At 35.0% G+C, this 17640-nt stretch overlaps 3 protein-coding genes across 3 annotated transcripts; 2 read left to right on the top strand and 1 right to left on the bottom strand.

The window, feature by feature from the left end:
- Positions 1 to 3575: 3575 nt before the first annotated feature.
- LOC103515124 (sodium/potassium-transporting ATPase subunit beta-2-like) lies at positions 3576 to 5154 on the bottom strand. The gene is made up of 3 exons (XM_026827738.1): positions 4986 to 5154; positions 4196 to 4377; positions 3576 to 3776 (listed from the first exon to the last, which is right to left on the bottom strand). The coding sequence occupies exons 1-3, from the start codon at positions 5137 to 5139 to the stop codon at positions 3576 to 3578; spliced, it is 537 nt and encodes a 178-aa protein (XP_026683539.1). The 5' UTR covers positions 5140 to 5154.
- A 4963-nt stretch (positions 5155 to 10117) lies between these two features.
- On the top strand, positions 10118 to 11821 carry LOC103515114 (deleted in autism protein 1 homolog). Its single transcript, XM_008480040.1, has 3 exons — positions 10118 to 10129; positions 10618 to 11289; positions 11459 to 11821. Exons 1-3 carry the CDS (start codon positions 10118 to 10120, stop codon positions 11819 to 11821), a joined length of 1047 nt encoding a protein of 348 aa, XP_008478262.1.
- Positions 11822 to 14975: 3154 nt separating this feature from the next.
- On the top strand, positions 14976 to 17026 carry LOC103515107 (dynein heavy chain 12, axonemal-like). The gene is made up of 4 exons (XM_026827731.1): positions 14976 to 15010; positions 15400 to 15574; positions 16089 to 16235; positions 16809 to 17026. Exons 1-4 carry the CDS (start codon positions 14976 to 14978, stop codon positions 17013 to 17015), a joined length of 564 nt encoding a protein of 187 aa, XP_026683532.1. The 3' UTR covers positions 17016 to 17026.
- Positions 17027 to 17640: the final 614 nt, after the last annotated feature.

The following is a 17640-nucleotide window of genomic DNA, read 5'->3' as shown; positions in this document are numbered from 1 at the left end:
ACTCCCATGTGTGATCCATTTAAGGAGGGGAGACTGTCATGTATTTATGTATCTATATTATCAAAATGTTACCATGGAAACAAAATTCAACAGTTGAAAATTGAGTTCTAATTTTTCCATGGTCGACATCACATCTTTTTCCTTCTATCAAATTATACATTTCTTATTCATTCACATATCAATGCGTGCAGTTTTTATTTCATAATAATTCTCTCTATCTCATACCCAATAAGCTATTTTATCCAAACTTACCTTCGAAGCGGTAGTAGCATTATGATCCTCCGATATATATATTTCAACTTTCGGAATGGTTTGTGTGAAATTTGGGGATGAAATCTGTCCGAAGATGTTTTTTAACTCTTCCAATAAAAGCCATATCCAATATTTTTACTCCATACTATCCTGAAAAATGAGGGGAAATAGGACTTGTGGTTAGTTTCAAATGTTCGAAGTTGATCATTAGGTTCCTTCCAGCCCACTACACTACGAAAGTTATTACATTTACAGCTCCATTATGGTAATATAATCTCCCTTTGGGATGCATGTAAATCATACATTGCTTATAAAAAGGCCAAGCAATATAGGACCACACCCTTTGTTAATTTTGGGCTATGAGGTTTAGGGCTATCAGCTATGGCTTTAAAAAAGTAAAAATGGCACAGTAATGCTATGGACATAATTTTTTCCCCACAAACCCCATTTTTGTCTCATGTTTGTGTGTTTTTAAGAGGATCTGGATATTCTGGATCTACCTTTATAAATTGAGTATTTGACCACAGCAATAGTAGTAGCCTACTGCTGGATTAAAGGGACTTTTCAGTCCTATACGAGCAGTATAACCAGCACTATTATTGGTTTATTAGTGATTACTAATCAGCGATATATAAATTGGGTAATTTACCCTTTTTCCCTAATCGGAATACGATAATAGATTCTCAGTAGAGACAAAGGATTAATACACCGGTTTCGAGTATCATGAGAGTGTAATCCGAAACTCACCAATTATGCATGTTTCATCCAAACTGCCGTAACATTACACCCCGATGTAATTTATTTTCTTGCCTCTACTCGGTGCGCTGAAATTTTCATCACGAGTAGATTTAAACCTCCCAAAGGAAATGAAAAAAAAGCTACACCATTAACCTTTACAAAGTCTTTCAGACAAAGGCCTACGAAAAGGTCTCAGTAGGTACTTAAACTCTTTAGTTTTTTTCTCTTCTTTTTCTCGTCTTCCTCCTCGTTTCTCTTCTCTCCCCTTCATGTTTAAATATTTGTTATCATAATAATGCTTTTCAGGCTGTTACCTTTTAGCTACGAAAATACACTAGATACTTACTGACAAAACATTCTTTCCTTACTTTTAGGCTTCATGGTATTTAGTTGTTCATCCTTCTTTAAATCTTGAACGTTCCATAGAAAGTTCTGATCATGTAGACGTGTTATTACGTTATTAGTTATTAGAGAGTTTTTGCTACCAAAATTAGCGTCCCGTTAATTGAACTTAACGTTATTTGACGAAAACTCGTTTCTAAATCTTAACGGAGAAATATAATACAATGAAAACATTGAAACTTTAGCTGTGTGCACACATAGGTATTACATTTTATTGTATCCTTTATGTGAAGATACTACATATTGTTATCTGTACACATCTACTTGTGGGAAGCTCTGGAGTACTCTCAAAATAATAGCAAAATATTTTCAAGTGGACTCTCTCCATTTTATACATGACGGTCGTCAGACTGTATGTAGGTACATATCTATCAAAAGAATATTTTTGACCACTCTTTAAGAATGATAACATTGTTCAAATTCAAATGTCCAAGCTATCTCTCCCTTCCTCTCCTTCTCTCTCTTTATCCCTCCCTCCTTTTCTTTCTATTGCTGTGACGATGACGTAAAAAAGAACGAAAAATGTATCATTTTTCATATTATTCATGCAAAAACCACAGCACTTAAGATCCCCAAGGTTTAACAAATCTTTACTAGACGTAATCATAATCAATATTATAAGTATCGTAATAACTAATGCTTAAAAGTAAATGTCTACTTTGTGATGCCATAGCATCCAAAAAAAATATGAACAGAACAACCATTTTGCACACTTGTCCTTCATATCTAGTGGAATACAAGGGCGAAGATATAAAATGGCCTTTTTTTTTTACCGTGGTTATTTTTTGGATGAATAGGATCACAGCATTTTATTTTATCGACTAGTTATTATTTCATTACAGTTATTTCTTTAATTTATTTCACGTAAAATAAAATTGAAAACAAAAATATTATGATAACGACTAGAAATAGATGAGATACTTTTATGGAGTAGAGAGATTATTATTTTTAAAAATAAGATATAGAGACTAAAAAAAATACCCAATATGATTAATACACTAAAACAAAATACAAACTTGACCAATTTAATATTTTTAGAGATCCATTGTCTAGTACAACTTGGAAAAGGTTACAAGAGAGATTCATTGTTCGAAGAAAAAATATAAATTTTATAATGAATATTAAGGATGAGGAAAACATAACCTTTTTTCTGAACCGTTCTGCTAGGTTATCTAATTAACTTTCCGTACCATTCAGCTACAAAACTATGGACATGTAGTAGGTTAAACGAAGATTTGATCTTGTTCAAAACATCTTCTAAAGATCTAATCAAATTACTTACCTAATCTACATTGAACAATTGAAAGTGCAGAAAAAAATCATACCAAACCAAATGACCCTTCATAACAAACAAAAAAAAGACCAAAACATATTTTTTATTACTGTTATCACAATATTATTGTTTTCTGACTTACACAAATTTAATGAACATACTTGGTCGCACAAATTATACTTGGACTCAGCAAATGATACAATAGCCAACATTGTTGAAGTAATGGATAATAATTGGTAATAGTAATTTGCATCGCTCGGTCATCTTGTTTAATATAATTTTTGCACAACCAACGAGATAAAAATTAAAATTATATTACAAACTATTTTATTTTGTGTATTTATTCATAAAATAAAATTAAAAAGACACCTCACTCTGATTCTTTTGTGATTATTTATTAATTTACAAAGTGACTCTAAGCACTATGAAAGAATAAAATGTAAAACAATATACAAGGTGTAACAAACATTGTGAACTACACATCATTTGATCCACCCTGTAAATGAGAATTATCTAGGACTTTGATTTGAAAGATAATCTCTTTTTAGTTTTATTTATAGTTGAGCAAATATTTTTCACTAAAAATATTAAATGCATTTGTTTAAGAACTTTCTTTTTTGTTCGAATAGTGTTTGAATTTGTCGGTTTTATTAGGTTTTAACCTTTGTCGATTTTACTGGATTCCAAAATTTTAAGTATAGTGTTGTTTGTTTTTTTTTTTTTTTTCGAAATAAAATATTGACGATAACAGACTTCATATTTTATAGATATACAGGTACATATTATGTTATACATAGGTAGCGTAATACTCGCATGTATTGTTTTGATATAATGCATAGAGTCTGGAATCTCGATATTCTGGTGTTTTCAGTAGAAAAATCTCGTCAATATGATTATTCGCCACCTCCACTCAAACGTACTCTTGAGGGATTTCTAACCATAGGCTCCTAGAAATGTGATGTTCTAGATAATCTAGATTTACAAATCTTGATATACTTACAGTGGCAGCATTTTGAGAAATGGACTGTTTGATATCGTTTTTCAAATCATTTGGCATTTTTTCTGGCAGTTTGTTGGTGTCGTTGTAAAATTCTGGTTGCCAATTGAAAATCTGCAATGGAAAAGAAAAGAGTGTTACTTACTGCTGGGGTCAATAATTTTCACTTTCCTTACCTATTGTAAAAGCCCACTCCAAGGCTTAGGTGTGGGGAAAACAGCCCTAAAGGACGAGTTAAGCTTCTACGAATCTTCCTTACCTATAGGAAGGAATATGAGCAAACCCAAAAGCCATTCAAGTTGCCAACTTCTGGAAATTCAAGATTTGACGTTCAAATTTGTTTCCGGATACGTATTTGACGTTCAAGTTTGTTTCCGGATACGGAAAGTAAGACTAGTTACTGATAGATTCTGACGTGACTTTTTGAAAATCCATCTTGAAAAGAAGAACACCAGTAACTTGTACTCTTTAGATTCCTCACAGTTGGTGTTCTTTCTTTAACCAGTTAGTCAACTCCTTGTTTAGCATCATACCTTGTTCAGCTTGAGGAAAATACACGGGGTGCCTTTGCCGTAGCTGTAGGAGTTTTCCTTCTTGCAGGGTCCGAACCTGTTCATGTCGATATCGCAGACTTTGCCGGGCGGGCGGGGCACTCCGTAGTCACACTTGACGATGTTCTGTCCTTGCCCGGGCCGCTTCGTGACATCACGGTATTCTGGGGGAGAGAAAAAGATAGAATAGAATATAATATAGGTCTTAGTCACAAAAGATCTAACCAGGGCGCAGTGACATAGGGCGTTTATTATAGCTGAGGGCCCTACTTATACCAATACCTTATTAGGAGAAGGTTATGTATATGCCTTGTTTATCCTGCCCTAATAGGACTGAAAAGTCCCTTTACCCCAGCAGTCTAAGCAAGGTCTCGTATATTTGATGGGAAAGTAGCACATTTCATTACAAGCATAATAATAATAGACTCTTAAGTGGAAGGTAACCACTAGATGAGTTTAACGCCAGAGGCGTTCTCTACCACCCAACCCTTGGAGCTTTATTATAATGTGGTCAAAATCTCAAATAAATGATGAAATTACATGCCTCGGCTGGGATCTAACTCACGCCCTTCTGTTTACCAGGCGAGCGTCTTGACCACTACGCCACCGAGACAGATATTAATTGCATTAATTGCAAGCAACACATACGAGGGAAAGTACCTAACGCAAGTGCACATGAATAATTTAAACTCCCATTGTGGTCCTGGCCAGTAATTGCTAAAACGTATGACTACCAATCGTACTGGAGCCATGGCAAAGAATGGAAACTCACTTTCGAGGAAATTGTCCAACTCGTTTGTCCAGTATTTATAGTTGTTGGGATCTTGCTTGAACCAAATTAGCGTACTATCTACATGAGACTCGGGGGGCATAGGTCGGAACCCTAGACCTGAAACACAACCAAAGTTAAAATGGTTAATATCCATAAAAAAAGGTTAAATGGTTAATAATAGTTAATATCCATTGAAGAAAAAAAAATATCCATTAGCATTATTGGAAATACTGACACATGTTACTAGCAGAATTGAAATTAATGGAAAAATAATTTAAATTGTGAGCCTTGAAACAGGTACATACGTCCTATAGTAATGCAGTAATGGGGTATTGACGAATTTCCGGCAGAATTAATTGAACTTTCGTGAATTTGCCCTATTCCTCTGCAACTCTGTATGGTCCTGCTAAGCGTGATTCGGTAATTACATGTAAATGAGTAAATGTTAGATCAGCATGTAATGTAAATTAATGTTATCTGTAGTATAATTATGGTAAAAATAAAGAGATGAATAAGGAATTGAGATGAAAATACCCTATATGTAATTGTTTTTGTGTCATTATAGGCCAGACATCGGCGTCATTTTGAACTCTTGACGTTCGCGCTCCTACTTGATGATCTTTTAGGATTTCAAATTTCCGAATTTAATGATCAAACATATTCGTCAGGAGAAGAATTCCCGAATTTAATGATCAAACATATTCGTCAGGAGAAGAATTTCCGAATTTAATGATCAAACATATTCGCCAGGAGAAGAATTTCCGAATTTAATGATCAAACATATTCGCCAGGAGAAGAATTTCCGGATTTAATGATCAAACATATTTGCCAAAAGATGAACTTCCGGATTTAATGATCAAACATATTCGCCAAGTAATGTCATATGTTTGCCCTTTTTTTTGTCTATTTCCTGATAATAACACAAAGCCATTGGTCAATTGACCGTCGTTATCATACAAGGAAATGTTGGTATGTTAAATGTTACTCTCTGCATATTTCTATTTACCTAAATACCATACTCTATTATGCACTCATATGGAGCGAAGAGTGTGTAAAATCCAAATGAAAGTTTTTCCCTGGTAGTTTTCGTGTACTATGCACGAGTAAAAAATAATAAAGTTAATGGAGACCTTGCATGACAAGGAACCCGACAGTATAATCATAAATCATATGAACCTACATAATACCAGAGGGTGCAATAAAGGAACTTCCGTGGCCGAGTGTGCCTCACTAGGCTTGCACACCGGAAGTCCAGGGTTGAATTCCTGGCGCAAGGAGACAAAATTTTTTTGTCGACACTGTGCTTGCATTTTGGGGTGCAGCGTGCAGCCTTGTGAGGACAATGGAGTAGCTAGTAGTATGCAAGTAGCAACCACGAGCTGTGGTCGCATTAAAACTAACAACAAAAAAGTATTACAAAGTAAATTGAGATGAATAAATGATGTTACCTAGTAGATACGTATCACTCTTTAACTTTTTGATCTTGGAAAAAGCACAGAAACATTCTGAATTTTTTATCTCTCTCAAATTTCTTGCCTAATTTTCGTTTCGTTTTCTTTGTCTGTTTCAGCTAAAATCCTCGTGTTCTACACCATATTCTACATCGTGTTATCAATATTCTTCGGTATTCTTATGTTTCTATTTTACCAAACCCTGGACTACAAAATTCCCAAATGGCAATTAGATAAATCATTAATTGGAACCAATCCTGGTAAGTATCCTCTAATTAATGTATTGGTCAAATTTATGTATTTGAAATTGGTAAATATTAATACGTTTAAGGGCCAGCTCATGGGGGGGGGGAAATTGTTGTCATGCAAAAAATTGCAACTATTTCAACGGTTTGCATTAACAAGCAAGAGGGGAAAATAACTTTAGGTACCTATTTACCTATAGTAATTGTACAAGAGGTAACCGGCATTTTGAAAGAATAGATGTACAATAGATGGCTCTTTAAAGGGTTCAATGTGTTCCATAAAAATTATAATTAACTTCCTTCGTCATATATCTTTTTAATACAAATCTGCCTGCGATAATCATTTTTGGCACAATTTTGAAGCATGGCAAGGTTCCAAAAGTACATTATATTCCGTCTACCATGCATTATACCTTTTGTTCCGCCAAGTGTAGTTTATTATAAGCTGTAAATTATAGATCACTTTGCCTGCCTTGGATAGAGCTTTAAAGGTATAATCGCGATTTCAAATTGAGATATCTTTATACTGCTATACGAGTATGTAGTATGTACTTTAAAAGAGTATAATCAATATTTGCACCATTAGGTCATATCCATATTTCTATATTGTATATTCTCTATACGAGTATGTAGTATGTACTTTAAAAGAGTATAATCAATATTTGCACCATTAGGTCATATCCATATTTCTATATTGTATCATGCAAAAAGCATCGTTTCATTTGTGATATGAGAGAATACATCAAGTATTCACCCATTCTATCTTTTATGTTTCCGAAAAAAAAAAACGAAATAAAATATTGACGATAACAGACTTCATATTTTATAGATATACAGGTACATATTATGTTATACATAGGTAGCGTAATACTCGCATGTATTGTTTTGATATAATGCATAGAGTCTGGAATCTCGATATTCTGGTGTTTTCAGTAGAAAAATCTCGTCAATATGATTATTCGCCACCTCCACTCAAACGTACTCTTGAGGGATTTCTAACCATAGGCTCCTAGAAATGTGATGTTCTAGATAATCTAGATTTACAAATCTTGATATACTTACAGTGGCAGCATTTTGAGAAATGGACTGTTTGATATCGTTTTTCAAATCATTTGGCATTTTTTCTGGCAGTTTGTTGGTGTCGTTGTAAAATTCTGGTTGCCAATTGAAAATCTGCAATGGAAAAGAAAAGAGTGTTACTTACTGCTGGGGTCAATAATTTTCACTTTCCTTACCTATTGTAAAAGCCCACTCCAAGGCTTAGGTGTGGGGAAAACAGCCCTAAAGGACGAGTTAAGCTTCTACGAATCTTCCTTACCTATAGGAAGGAATATGAGCAAACCCAAAAGCCATTCAAGTTGCCAACTTCTGGAAATTCAAGATTTGACGTTCAAATTTGTTTCCGGATACGTATTTGACGTTCAAGTTTGTTTCCGGATACGGAAAGTAAGACTAGTTACTGATAGATTCTGACGTGACTTTTTGAAATGACTTACAGTTGAGAAGTTTCGGGTTCGATACTCCCCGGTGTCAACAAATTTCCCTTTTATTTGTGAACCATTAACAAGATTTGACTTACGGTTGAGAAGTTGCGGGTTCGATACTTCCCTGTGTCGACAAATTTCCCTTTTATTCGTGAACCGTTACTAAATGAGCACGTGAATAGTCTATCCCATGTGATTTTTCACGCGGAATCGAATGGTGCTACTTTTAGCACTCTCTGACTTACAGTTGAGAAGTTGCGGGTTCGATAACTCCCCGGTGTCAACAAATTTCCCTTTTATTTGTAAACCATTAACAAGTAGGGTGAATAGTTGATCCCATGGGATTTTTCACGCCGAATCGAATGGTGAAACTTTTAGAACTGTCCGACTTACAGTTGAGAAGTTTGATGTAATAGAAAGTCGTGTGATGTTCACACCAGATTTTTTTACTTTCTATTACTACAGTATAGCGAGCTATATATTTACTTTTAAGCATTAGTTATTACGATACTTATAATATTGATTATGATTACGTCTAGTAAAGATTTGTTAAACCTTGGGGATCTTACTCGTAAGTGCTGTGGTTCATATATTTACTTTTAAGCATTAGTTATTACGATACTTATAATATTGATTATGATTACGTCTAGTAAAGATTTGTTAAACCTTGGGGATCTTAAGTGCTGTGGTTCATATTCGATAAATTATCTTACGTACTAAAATTGATATGTATACACATATTATGTAGTTTTAGAAGAAATAGTTTTGATGATAAAAATACTGTAGACATTGCAAAATACCTAGTTCTTTCCACATGGTAAGGCAATAAGAAGGATGAATGGTTTAACAAAGTTTGAATTTCTGTATTATACCTACAATACACCGCGATCATTTAATTTAAGATGAATAACTAATGTTCTAGGTTTATTAACGGTTAAGTCTAATATACTCACTGATCTCTTGTTTACTATTCATAATTACTACATAGTATATCTAGTCGTAAATATAAAATTCATCAAGATAGGTTTGTCTACATTTATTACTGTGGCAACAAGAAACATGAAACAGAAAAATATTCCTAGGAAAATAATCATCAGATCATCACTAATAACAACAAAGAAGTACCTATAACCAAAGGTCGATAAACTCTTTTTCTTTTCACTTTAAAATATATGTTGAACAGTACATAGAGTATAGAGTAGGTGGTAGATATCTATCTACTCATCAAATTCACATGACGTGTTGTTTAACATGTCATATTCCTTAGGGTCTAAAAAATACAAAGTGTTTATCTGACAAACCAAAAATCATCTTTCAAAAGTTCAACATCTCTTGAGCCCAGATAATAATTGTAAACAAACATAAATAATATAAAACTGTATAAATTATAAACTTATTAAATAATAATAGTTATTTAGTACTTATTCTACTTCATAATTTTAAGACGTATATTTTACCTTAATCTAGGCGTTGACATTTTATTATTACCCATGTAATGTAATAAAATATCTAGTTGTTAAATATATAAAATAAAACATCCATAAATATTTAATATTTTAATTGTTATCTTACTTATATAAATTATAAATAATTTATTACGTACATACATACATACTTACATGTTCATTTGGAAAGATATGTCAAACCTACTTAAAAGTTGAATAGATATTCATTTTGGGTCCAAAACGTATTGAGATAAATGTTACATGTAGGAAAACCCCCATTCAAATAATATTTTGCTTAGGTAAGTACCTACTTAATAAATCAATGGAATAAAATAAACGGGAGATGTTTTTTTCGTTTAATAGTAAACTTTTTCACAAGGAAGAAAATCCAGTGATTTCATCATATCTGTTCGGGATCTACAAAAACATTCAATAAAATAGATAACCAAAAGGAAAGCAGAAAATAACCTACACAATACAAAGTACATAATTCAATATGATTAGAAAATGGGGGAAATGGTACTGGGAAGAGAATTATGTATGTAGATGATTAAATAAACATAAACCATCAGCCAAGAAAGTGGGAATTAATCAACACACTCAACACCACAAAATCCAAAAGGATATTTTGTATAAACTTATTTTTCTTGGTTTGTTTCATTACATTTATTTTTGCTTGTAAAGCTGCCAGATTATTTTTCTTTTCTTTTGTTGACTTTTGGTTTTGATTAAATAATAAAATTAACATTTGATTTATTAGAGGAAAAAAAATATATCTAATAATTAGAAGTATTGTTTAGATGTTTTACAAAGTAGGTTTTATCTCAAACAACAAGTAATTTTGATACATATAACATACCTACAAACATAGGTATAGGAACTTGTTTTATAAATACAAGTTATACAACAGTAAAGAACTTGTGATTCAAATACCACATGGATGTTCCAAAAATATCCATGTGCATATCTTTTCTCTTCTTTCATTAGAAAATGTTCTTCAATGTTAGGACAGTACTATTGTACTCAATGGACTCATTGTCATCATCAGCTTCTATGTCTACAAGTCATACTCTGCCCTGAATATCATTGATTTAACTGAGCTCAATAAGTGTCCATTCTGCTATGGCAAAACAGCATGCACCAATTTATTCAACGGAAACATCAAAATGAACTCATCCACTTCCAACATATTTTACAACTTGATCAATTTGGTTTTGAATAGTAAAAATGTTTACTATGGTTCCTACAAACATCAGTCAAGCTACAAGGACATTGTAGTGAAAAAGCTTGCTAATGACAATGAGTTGAAAAACTTTGACACTTACATTCGTACACAGAATAGTAAAAATGTTTACTATGGTTCCTACAAACATCAGTCAAGCTACAAGGACATTGTAGTGAAAAAGCTTGCTAATGACAATGAGCTGAAAAACTTTGACACTTACATTCGTACACGATTTGGTGTGTACAGTAATTTTCAAAAGATGGAAAAGAATTTCAAAACTGAAATTAGTAAGTTCTTAACTACATCAACCAATGATGTGGATGTCAAGCTGAAACTTTGCCCTGATCCTCATGCCTTTGACATTTTGTTGCCTGATGGGCATGATTTAAGTTCTGAGGAATACATTCATTTCTACACAATGCTTTATGTCAACCCAGAACCCATTCTAATGCAGGTAAGTTAGGTACCTATTATTGTAGAACCTCAATGTACCAAACACAATTCAACTTAGAGAACAATTAGTTTATTGAAGCTATTGTATATTGAAGGGAAAGAGACTTTTTTATTACGTAGGTTAATATTCTGTGTCTATATATATATATAAAAAAAATTGTTTTTTCCAGATCTTAAATGCATCACACGGATGGCCAGTCCCTCACTTTTATGGAAGCTGTGGCCGTCTGGTTATTGTTGAGAACTGTGGCACTCGCATCAGCTCCCTCATGGACTCGGACTGGTGTCACCGAGCCAAACTAGCCAGAGACATTCTGCATCTGGCACACAACTTGACATATTTACATGATAGGTTGAGTGTATACTTGACAGATGTGTCATTGGACAATTTGGTTGTGTCAGAGGAGGGTGTAGTAAAGATAGTGGATTTGGAGCACACCATTGTTGTTGATAGACATCCAAGCAGTACAGGTAACGAGAATAAAAATATATTCCAAATGTCAGCCCAAAGCAATGACCCTAGTTCGGGCTGATTGAGAGGCTGACGAAAAACGCCGACCCCGTCTGAACTCGGTAAAAGGCGAAGAAGAAGATGAACGAAGGACCATTTTTATTCATACCTACTGCCAAATGTCAGCCCAAAGCAATGACCCTAGTTCGGGCTGATTGAGAGGCTGACGAAAAACGCCGACCCCGTCTGAACTCGGTAAAAGGGGAAGAAGAAGATCAACGAAGGACCATTTTTTATTCATACCTACTATTCTATTGAAAAATGGGCCTTCTTCCTTAGACCTCAAGTCCTCTTTATTCCAGATTAGTCAACAATTCCTCAATAAACGTTGTTTTGGATGTATATCTCAACAGAAAATCTCAAGTCACTCAACAATTTGCTGAGCAACATTTTACCTCCATATGTACCGGAGCTACTTACACAGGCAACAGGCACTGGGTAGGTACTACATATAAGGGAGGAAAAATATGGATGTAAAACCAAATCCCAATTTTTAGTGGCACACCTTCTACAGCACTGACATAGTGTGCATATGTATACCCTCCTTTAAGTACATGAATGTAAAATATTAATAACATTCTATAGGTGACATTTTCACCTTTATTGATTTAATTCTATGGAGTTAGGTACCTACATCATAAAGTGAAACTAGCATTTTTGATGGTTCTTTATTCCAGATTAGTCAACAATTCCTCAATAAACGTTGTTTTGGATGTATATCTCAACAGAAAATCTCAAGTCACTCAACAATTTTTTGCTGAGCAACATTTTACCTCCATATGTACCGGAGCTACTTACACAGGCAACAGGCACTGGGTACTACATCATATCTGCAGATATTATGTTCCACTTACCTCTATGCCAAGAACTATCCGCTCCCATTTGTCCTAATTTAAGAAAGCGTGGAACAAATAAACACACAAACAGATATAAACTAATGAAAAAATAAATAAATAAATAAAATAGTAGAGTGTAATCTGCGAATTTACTTTGTTTAATGATTTGGAATAGTAGGTACGTTAGTAGTACAATCATACGAAAAAATCCCTATCCACCATGGAACTCATTTTAATCAAATCTCAACATACTCAACCACGACACTGAAATATCCAATACGCCACTGGCAGTCAAGTATTTACGTGTAGAAATCCCCCCCCCCCTCTCGCACGCTTAGCAAAATTTGATTTTGAAAGGCGCGATTTTCAGTTTTGACTTTTGTTCTTGGTTCTTGTCTTCTTGTTCAGTTATCAGTTGTTCAGTCCTTCAGCCTTCAGCAGGTCCAGTGGTGCTGGTGAGTTGTGTGTTCAGTTTAATGCGCTTTTGTATTCACTTGGTGTGTTTGACGTGGTTAGTTTTTTTTTTTTTTACTTTTTTTATTATTATTATTTGTGGTGTTAATAACTTATTATTAATTTGTGATTCTTTCAAAGTATGTGCAACCATTGGATTTTTTTTGCCGATTTCTTCAAGACAAACAAGGCTGTACAAAGGATAAATAGTAGAGGAAAGCATCTTTGCCCAGTATCCAGCATCCCTTGTTCCAGTATCCGAGTATCCCCTACTTGTTGGCAGTATCGAGCGAGCGAAGGTAAGATTTTACTACATGAAAAGGTTGCCTTTGTTTTATTCTGAATTTTCTACCTGCTTATTAATTTGAAGGTGACTTTTCTATTTCCTAAATCTAAAAGTAGGTAGGTATGTAATTGTAAAATGGGCACTTACCGTCCGTTCCTGTGTTGAAAATGGGAAGCAGTGAAAGCAAGAAATTTATCAGACCTTAATTGGTGTAGGTAGGTAGCTTAAGGTGCCCAATACAGAGATCATGATTTTGAAAATTTGGACCGATTGCAATACTTTCTCATTACCTTGTATAGGTTCCCTATACGTAAGGGTAATAGAAAGTAAAAAAGCCTCCACTTTTTTTTATTCTAACCTGAGTTAACAGCACATTGCCCAGAACAAGGTTGGTTTCCTGCTGGTCTTTCAAAATGTCAGCATTCTCATTCATACCAAATATGATAGGACTGGCCACCAGAGGCAGGTTTTTGATGTAGTTGAGATACCCATCGTAGTCGGGCTCATTAGGAGTGTAGTAGAAACCTGTAATATGTTGCCAAGGACACATAATGGCAGGACAAGATTAGAATTAAATAAATATAATAACAGTACCTATCGAGCAGAATTGTGGAAGAATGGCTAGGCCGAATATGTAGATGTAGAGAGAAACGAGAAACAATCAATAAAATTTATTGACGGCCTGCCTTAAGATTGCCAAGGACACATAATGGCAGGACAAGATTAGAATTAAATAAATATAATAACAGTACCTATCGAGCAGAATTGTGGAAGAATGGCTAGACCGAATATTGTAGATGTAGAGAGAAACGAGAAACAATCAATAAAATTTATTGACGGCCTGCCTTAAGATTGGGTTGCCAAAACGACACACCATAATAGCTATACCTAACTAGGTAGGTACCTACATAATTATGCAATATAGGGGCTGTGCCTATGTAGGTATATGGGGAATATTTTCTTTTAAACTTACTTAAAGTTCCTTTGTGTTGAGCATGAAAACATAAAAGCAAGTAATTAAAATTTGAAAATCCAGAAAATGGAGTTTCCCAATTATTAGCTACTAGAGGAACTTGGCCTGGCGCACTGCCGTGCGCCTAGATCAAATGATCACATTTTATCAACTTTACCTGATGGGTCGAACAAGTAGTTTTCATCTTCCAGTGCTGCCGGACAGAAGAACTTGTACAGGATTGTGTTGAGTGTTCTTCTATCCCAATCATCTGTCACTCTGGAGCATGAAAACATAAAAGCAAGTAATTAAAATTTGAAAATCCAGAAAATGGAGTTTCCCAATTATTAGCTACTAGAGGAACTTGGCCAGGCGCACGGGGCCTGGCGCACTGCCGTGCGCCTAGATCAAATGATCACATTTTATCAACTTTACCTGATGGGTCGAACAAGTAGTTTTCATCTTCCAGTGCTGCCGGACAGAAGAACTTGTACAGGATTGTGTTGAGTGTTCTTCTATCCCAATCATCTGTCACTCTGCCACCATAGTTACATTCGCCCGTCAGGTACCTGAGAGCTTCGAATTGAACATCCTGAGAAAATATAAAAATTTAAAGAAACATTCATACAAAGTTGGTTAGTAGTAAAAAATGGAGACCACATTGGAGGAAAATGATAGACACAGGTTTGGTTTAGAAGTGGATAAGTATTATGCGATGAATTACAGTTAATTGATTGAGGTATGTAAGGTACGTACTTCTATAACCACTCATTTTGGTCTTTATTGACTTTGAAAAAGGATTTGATGTCACTCTGCCACCATAGTTACATTCGCCCGTCAGGTACCTGAGAGCTTCGAATTGAACATCCTGAGAAAATATAAAAATTTAAAGAAACATTCTGTTCTTCTGTGGTGTTTCCTATTCGTTTTCGATAAACCTACAAGAACTTAGAGGCTTGGATGTAGGGACAAACAGCCCTAAAGGATGTGTTATGGGTTAAGCTTCTACGAATCTATGGCATCAACATTTTGCGAAATGTCACGTAAAGTTACTCTCAAAAACGCACCTAAAGGGGACCAGGTCAGAGAGTAATTTTCTCCTGTTTTCAGAAATGGTATGACCATGGGCCGCCCAATGTGTACTGGTTGTCTGGATTCTTCTTCACTCAAGCCTTTCTGACCGGGGCTCAACAGAACTTTGCGCGGAAATATAAAATTCCCATCGATCTCCTTGTGTTTGATTTTGAGGTGAGTTCGGTGGTATTCGTGCAAAACAATTATTTTTCCAAAGAAAACCCCCAAAATGAGAAAAAGTCGTGGGAGAAACACCAAGGATTATAGCATTTTTTCCTAGAATTTTTCCCCTGTGAAGGTTTTATTTTGCAAAATTGTATTCCAATGCCACCTGTAGGAATAATTTATAATAACTTGATCATTTCTATTTCATTAATGCCACTTGTTGGAAGTTCTAATAATTTGATTATTTTATCAGATGGTCAGGAATAAAGAATAATCACTTTCTATAGGGGACATTATCCCTCGAGATATCAGCAGTCCCCTTCTTAATCCATTAAAATATTTAAAATTCATACACGAGAATTTTGTTATTCAGTAAATCCTTACAATGTTGTGGTTTTCTGGACTTGAAGTTGGCACGTATCTTGACGTTTCGGGTCTAAATTCCAGACCCGTCTAGCGTCTTCAGGAGAAGTACATAAATCCTTTATTTTTAATTAGCTAAATCTTTTTTTTTTTTTTTTAGGTTCTCAGACACGATGTGACGATTTCTGGTCAACCAGAGGACGGTGTTTATGTGGACGGGCTGTTTCTAGACGGAGCGAGATGGAATAAAACCACCATGGTTCTGGACGAAGCTTTGCCCAAAGTTCTCTACGATACGATGCCTACGGTTAGTGATACGGAGCGAGATGGAATAAAACCACCATGGTTCTGGACGAAGCTTTGCCCAAAGTTCTCTACGATACGATGCCTACGGTTAGTGATAACAGAATAGAATAGAATAGAATATACCCTGCTTATACTACCAGAATGAGACTGAAAAGTCCGTTTACTCTCGCAGTCTAAACAAGGTCTTATGTAATTGGTACAATATTTTATATTGTACCTGGGGTGTCTGGGGATCGTCTGGTTAGAGAGAGTAGACTAGCGTCTGACTGTGGGACTATGAACAGGGAGGAGAACACCTAACCCTAACCAGCTAAGCTGGCTGGCAGTTTTTCAAAGGGTTCTCTCTGCTTAAAAAAAAAGTAAGCACAAGCCCTCACGCTGGTTGACTGCGGTCCAGGACGAGCTAATTAAATATGGTTAGAGACCATAAACCCGGTGTATGGCTGGTACTAAAAGATATCTTTTCTTTATTCTGCCATCACCATTCAACTACAGCTAAAGTCGCTACAACAAAAACATAATAATAATCGAAAATGAAAAATTAATGAGTATACCTGATATTTTAATGTTTCAGATGCTTCTGTTGCCCAAGAAGAAGACAGACATGCCTGTGATAGTGCGATACGTTTGTCCCGTGTACAAGACAGCAGAACGCAAGGGCACTTTGTCCACCACTGGCCATTCCACTAACTTTGTTCTCCCTATGTTGATACCCACTAGTTTGAGCCCAGATCATTGGGTTATGCGAGGGGTGGCTCTGCTGTGTCAGTTGTCTCAGTGAGGCGATACATTTTATTTCAGCAAATGCTGAGAATGCTGGGACATTTGAGTAATAAGTTCCAAAAATCAGAATTATTTAAGGACAACTGGCAGCTCTACAAATATACTCCTGGACAAAATTAGCGCACACCTTGAAAATTTCCAAATATTTTGTTGCGTCCAGGAGTATATTTGTAGAGCTGCCAGTTGTCCTTAAATAATTCTGATTTTTGGAACTTATTACTCAAATGTCCCAGCATTCTCAGCATTTGCTGAAAAACATCTGGCAACTCTATCTGCTATGTACCTACAGAACTTTACTTTTGGGTTTATTTATTGTATTACCTACCTCTTGGCATTAGAACTTACCTAGAGTAGAGCCATATATTTGGGCAGTAACTATCCCCACTTCCTCCAAGGTTCAGAGGGAGATCTAATGGCGAATGGAGAAATCATAATATCTGTAAAAGAAGAGAAAATTCAAAAGAGTACAGAGAAAACCAAACAACCCTACCCTATGAATATGAAATCAACCAAACTCCCAAGAAAAATTTAAAATTTATGGACGTTTGAGAAATTGAGATTTGACGTTACAAAAATTTGAAATTTTCATTTTTAAAAAATTCAAAAAATTCGCGGCAAGAGGA

Source organism: Diaphorina citri, unplaced genomic scaffold, assembly GCF_000475195.1.
Source record: "Diaphorina citri unplaced genomic scaffold, Diaci psyllid genome assembly version 1.1 scaffold47, whole genome shotgun sequence".
Taxonomy (NCBI): Eukaryota; Metazoa; Arthropoda; class Insecta; order Hemiptera; family Psyllidae; genus Diaphorina; species Diaphorina citri.
Note: the sequence above shows the minus strand (reverse complement) of the source record. Positions and strands in the feature narration are given on the sequence as shown.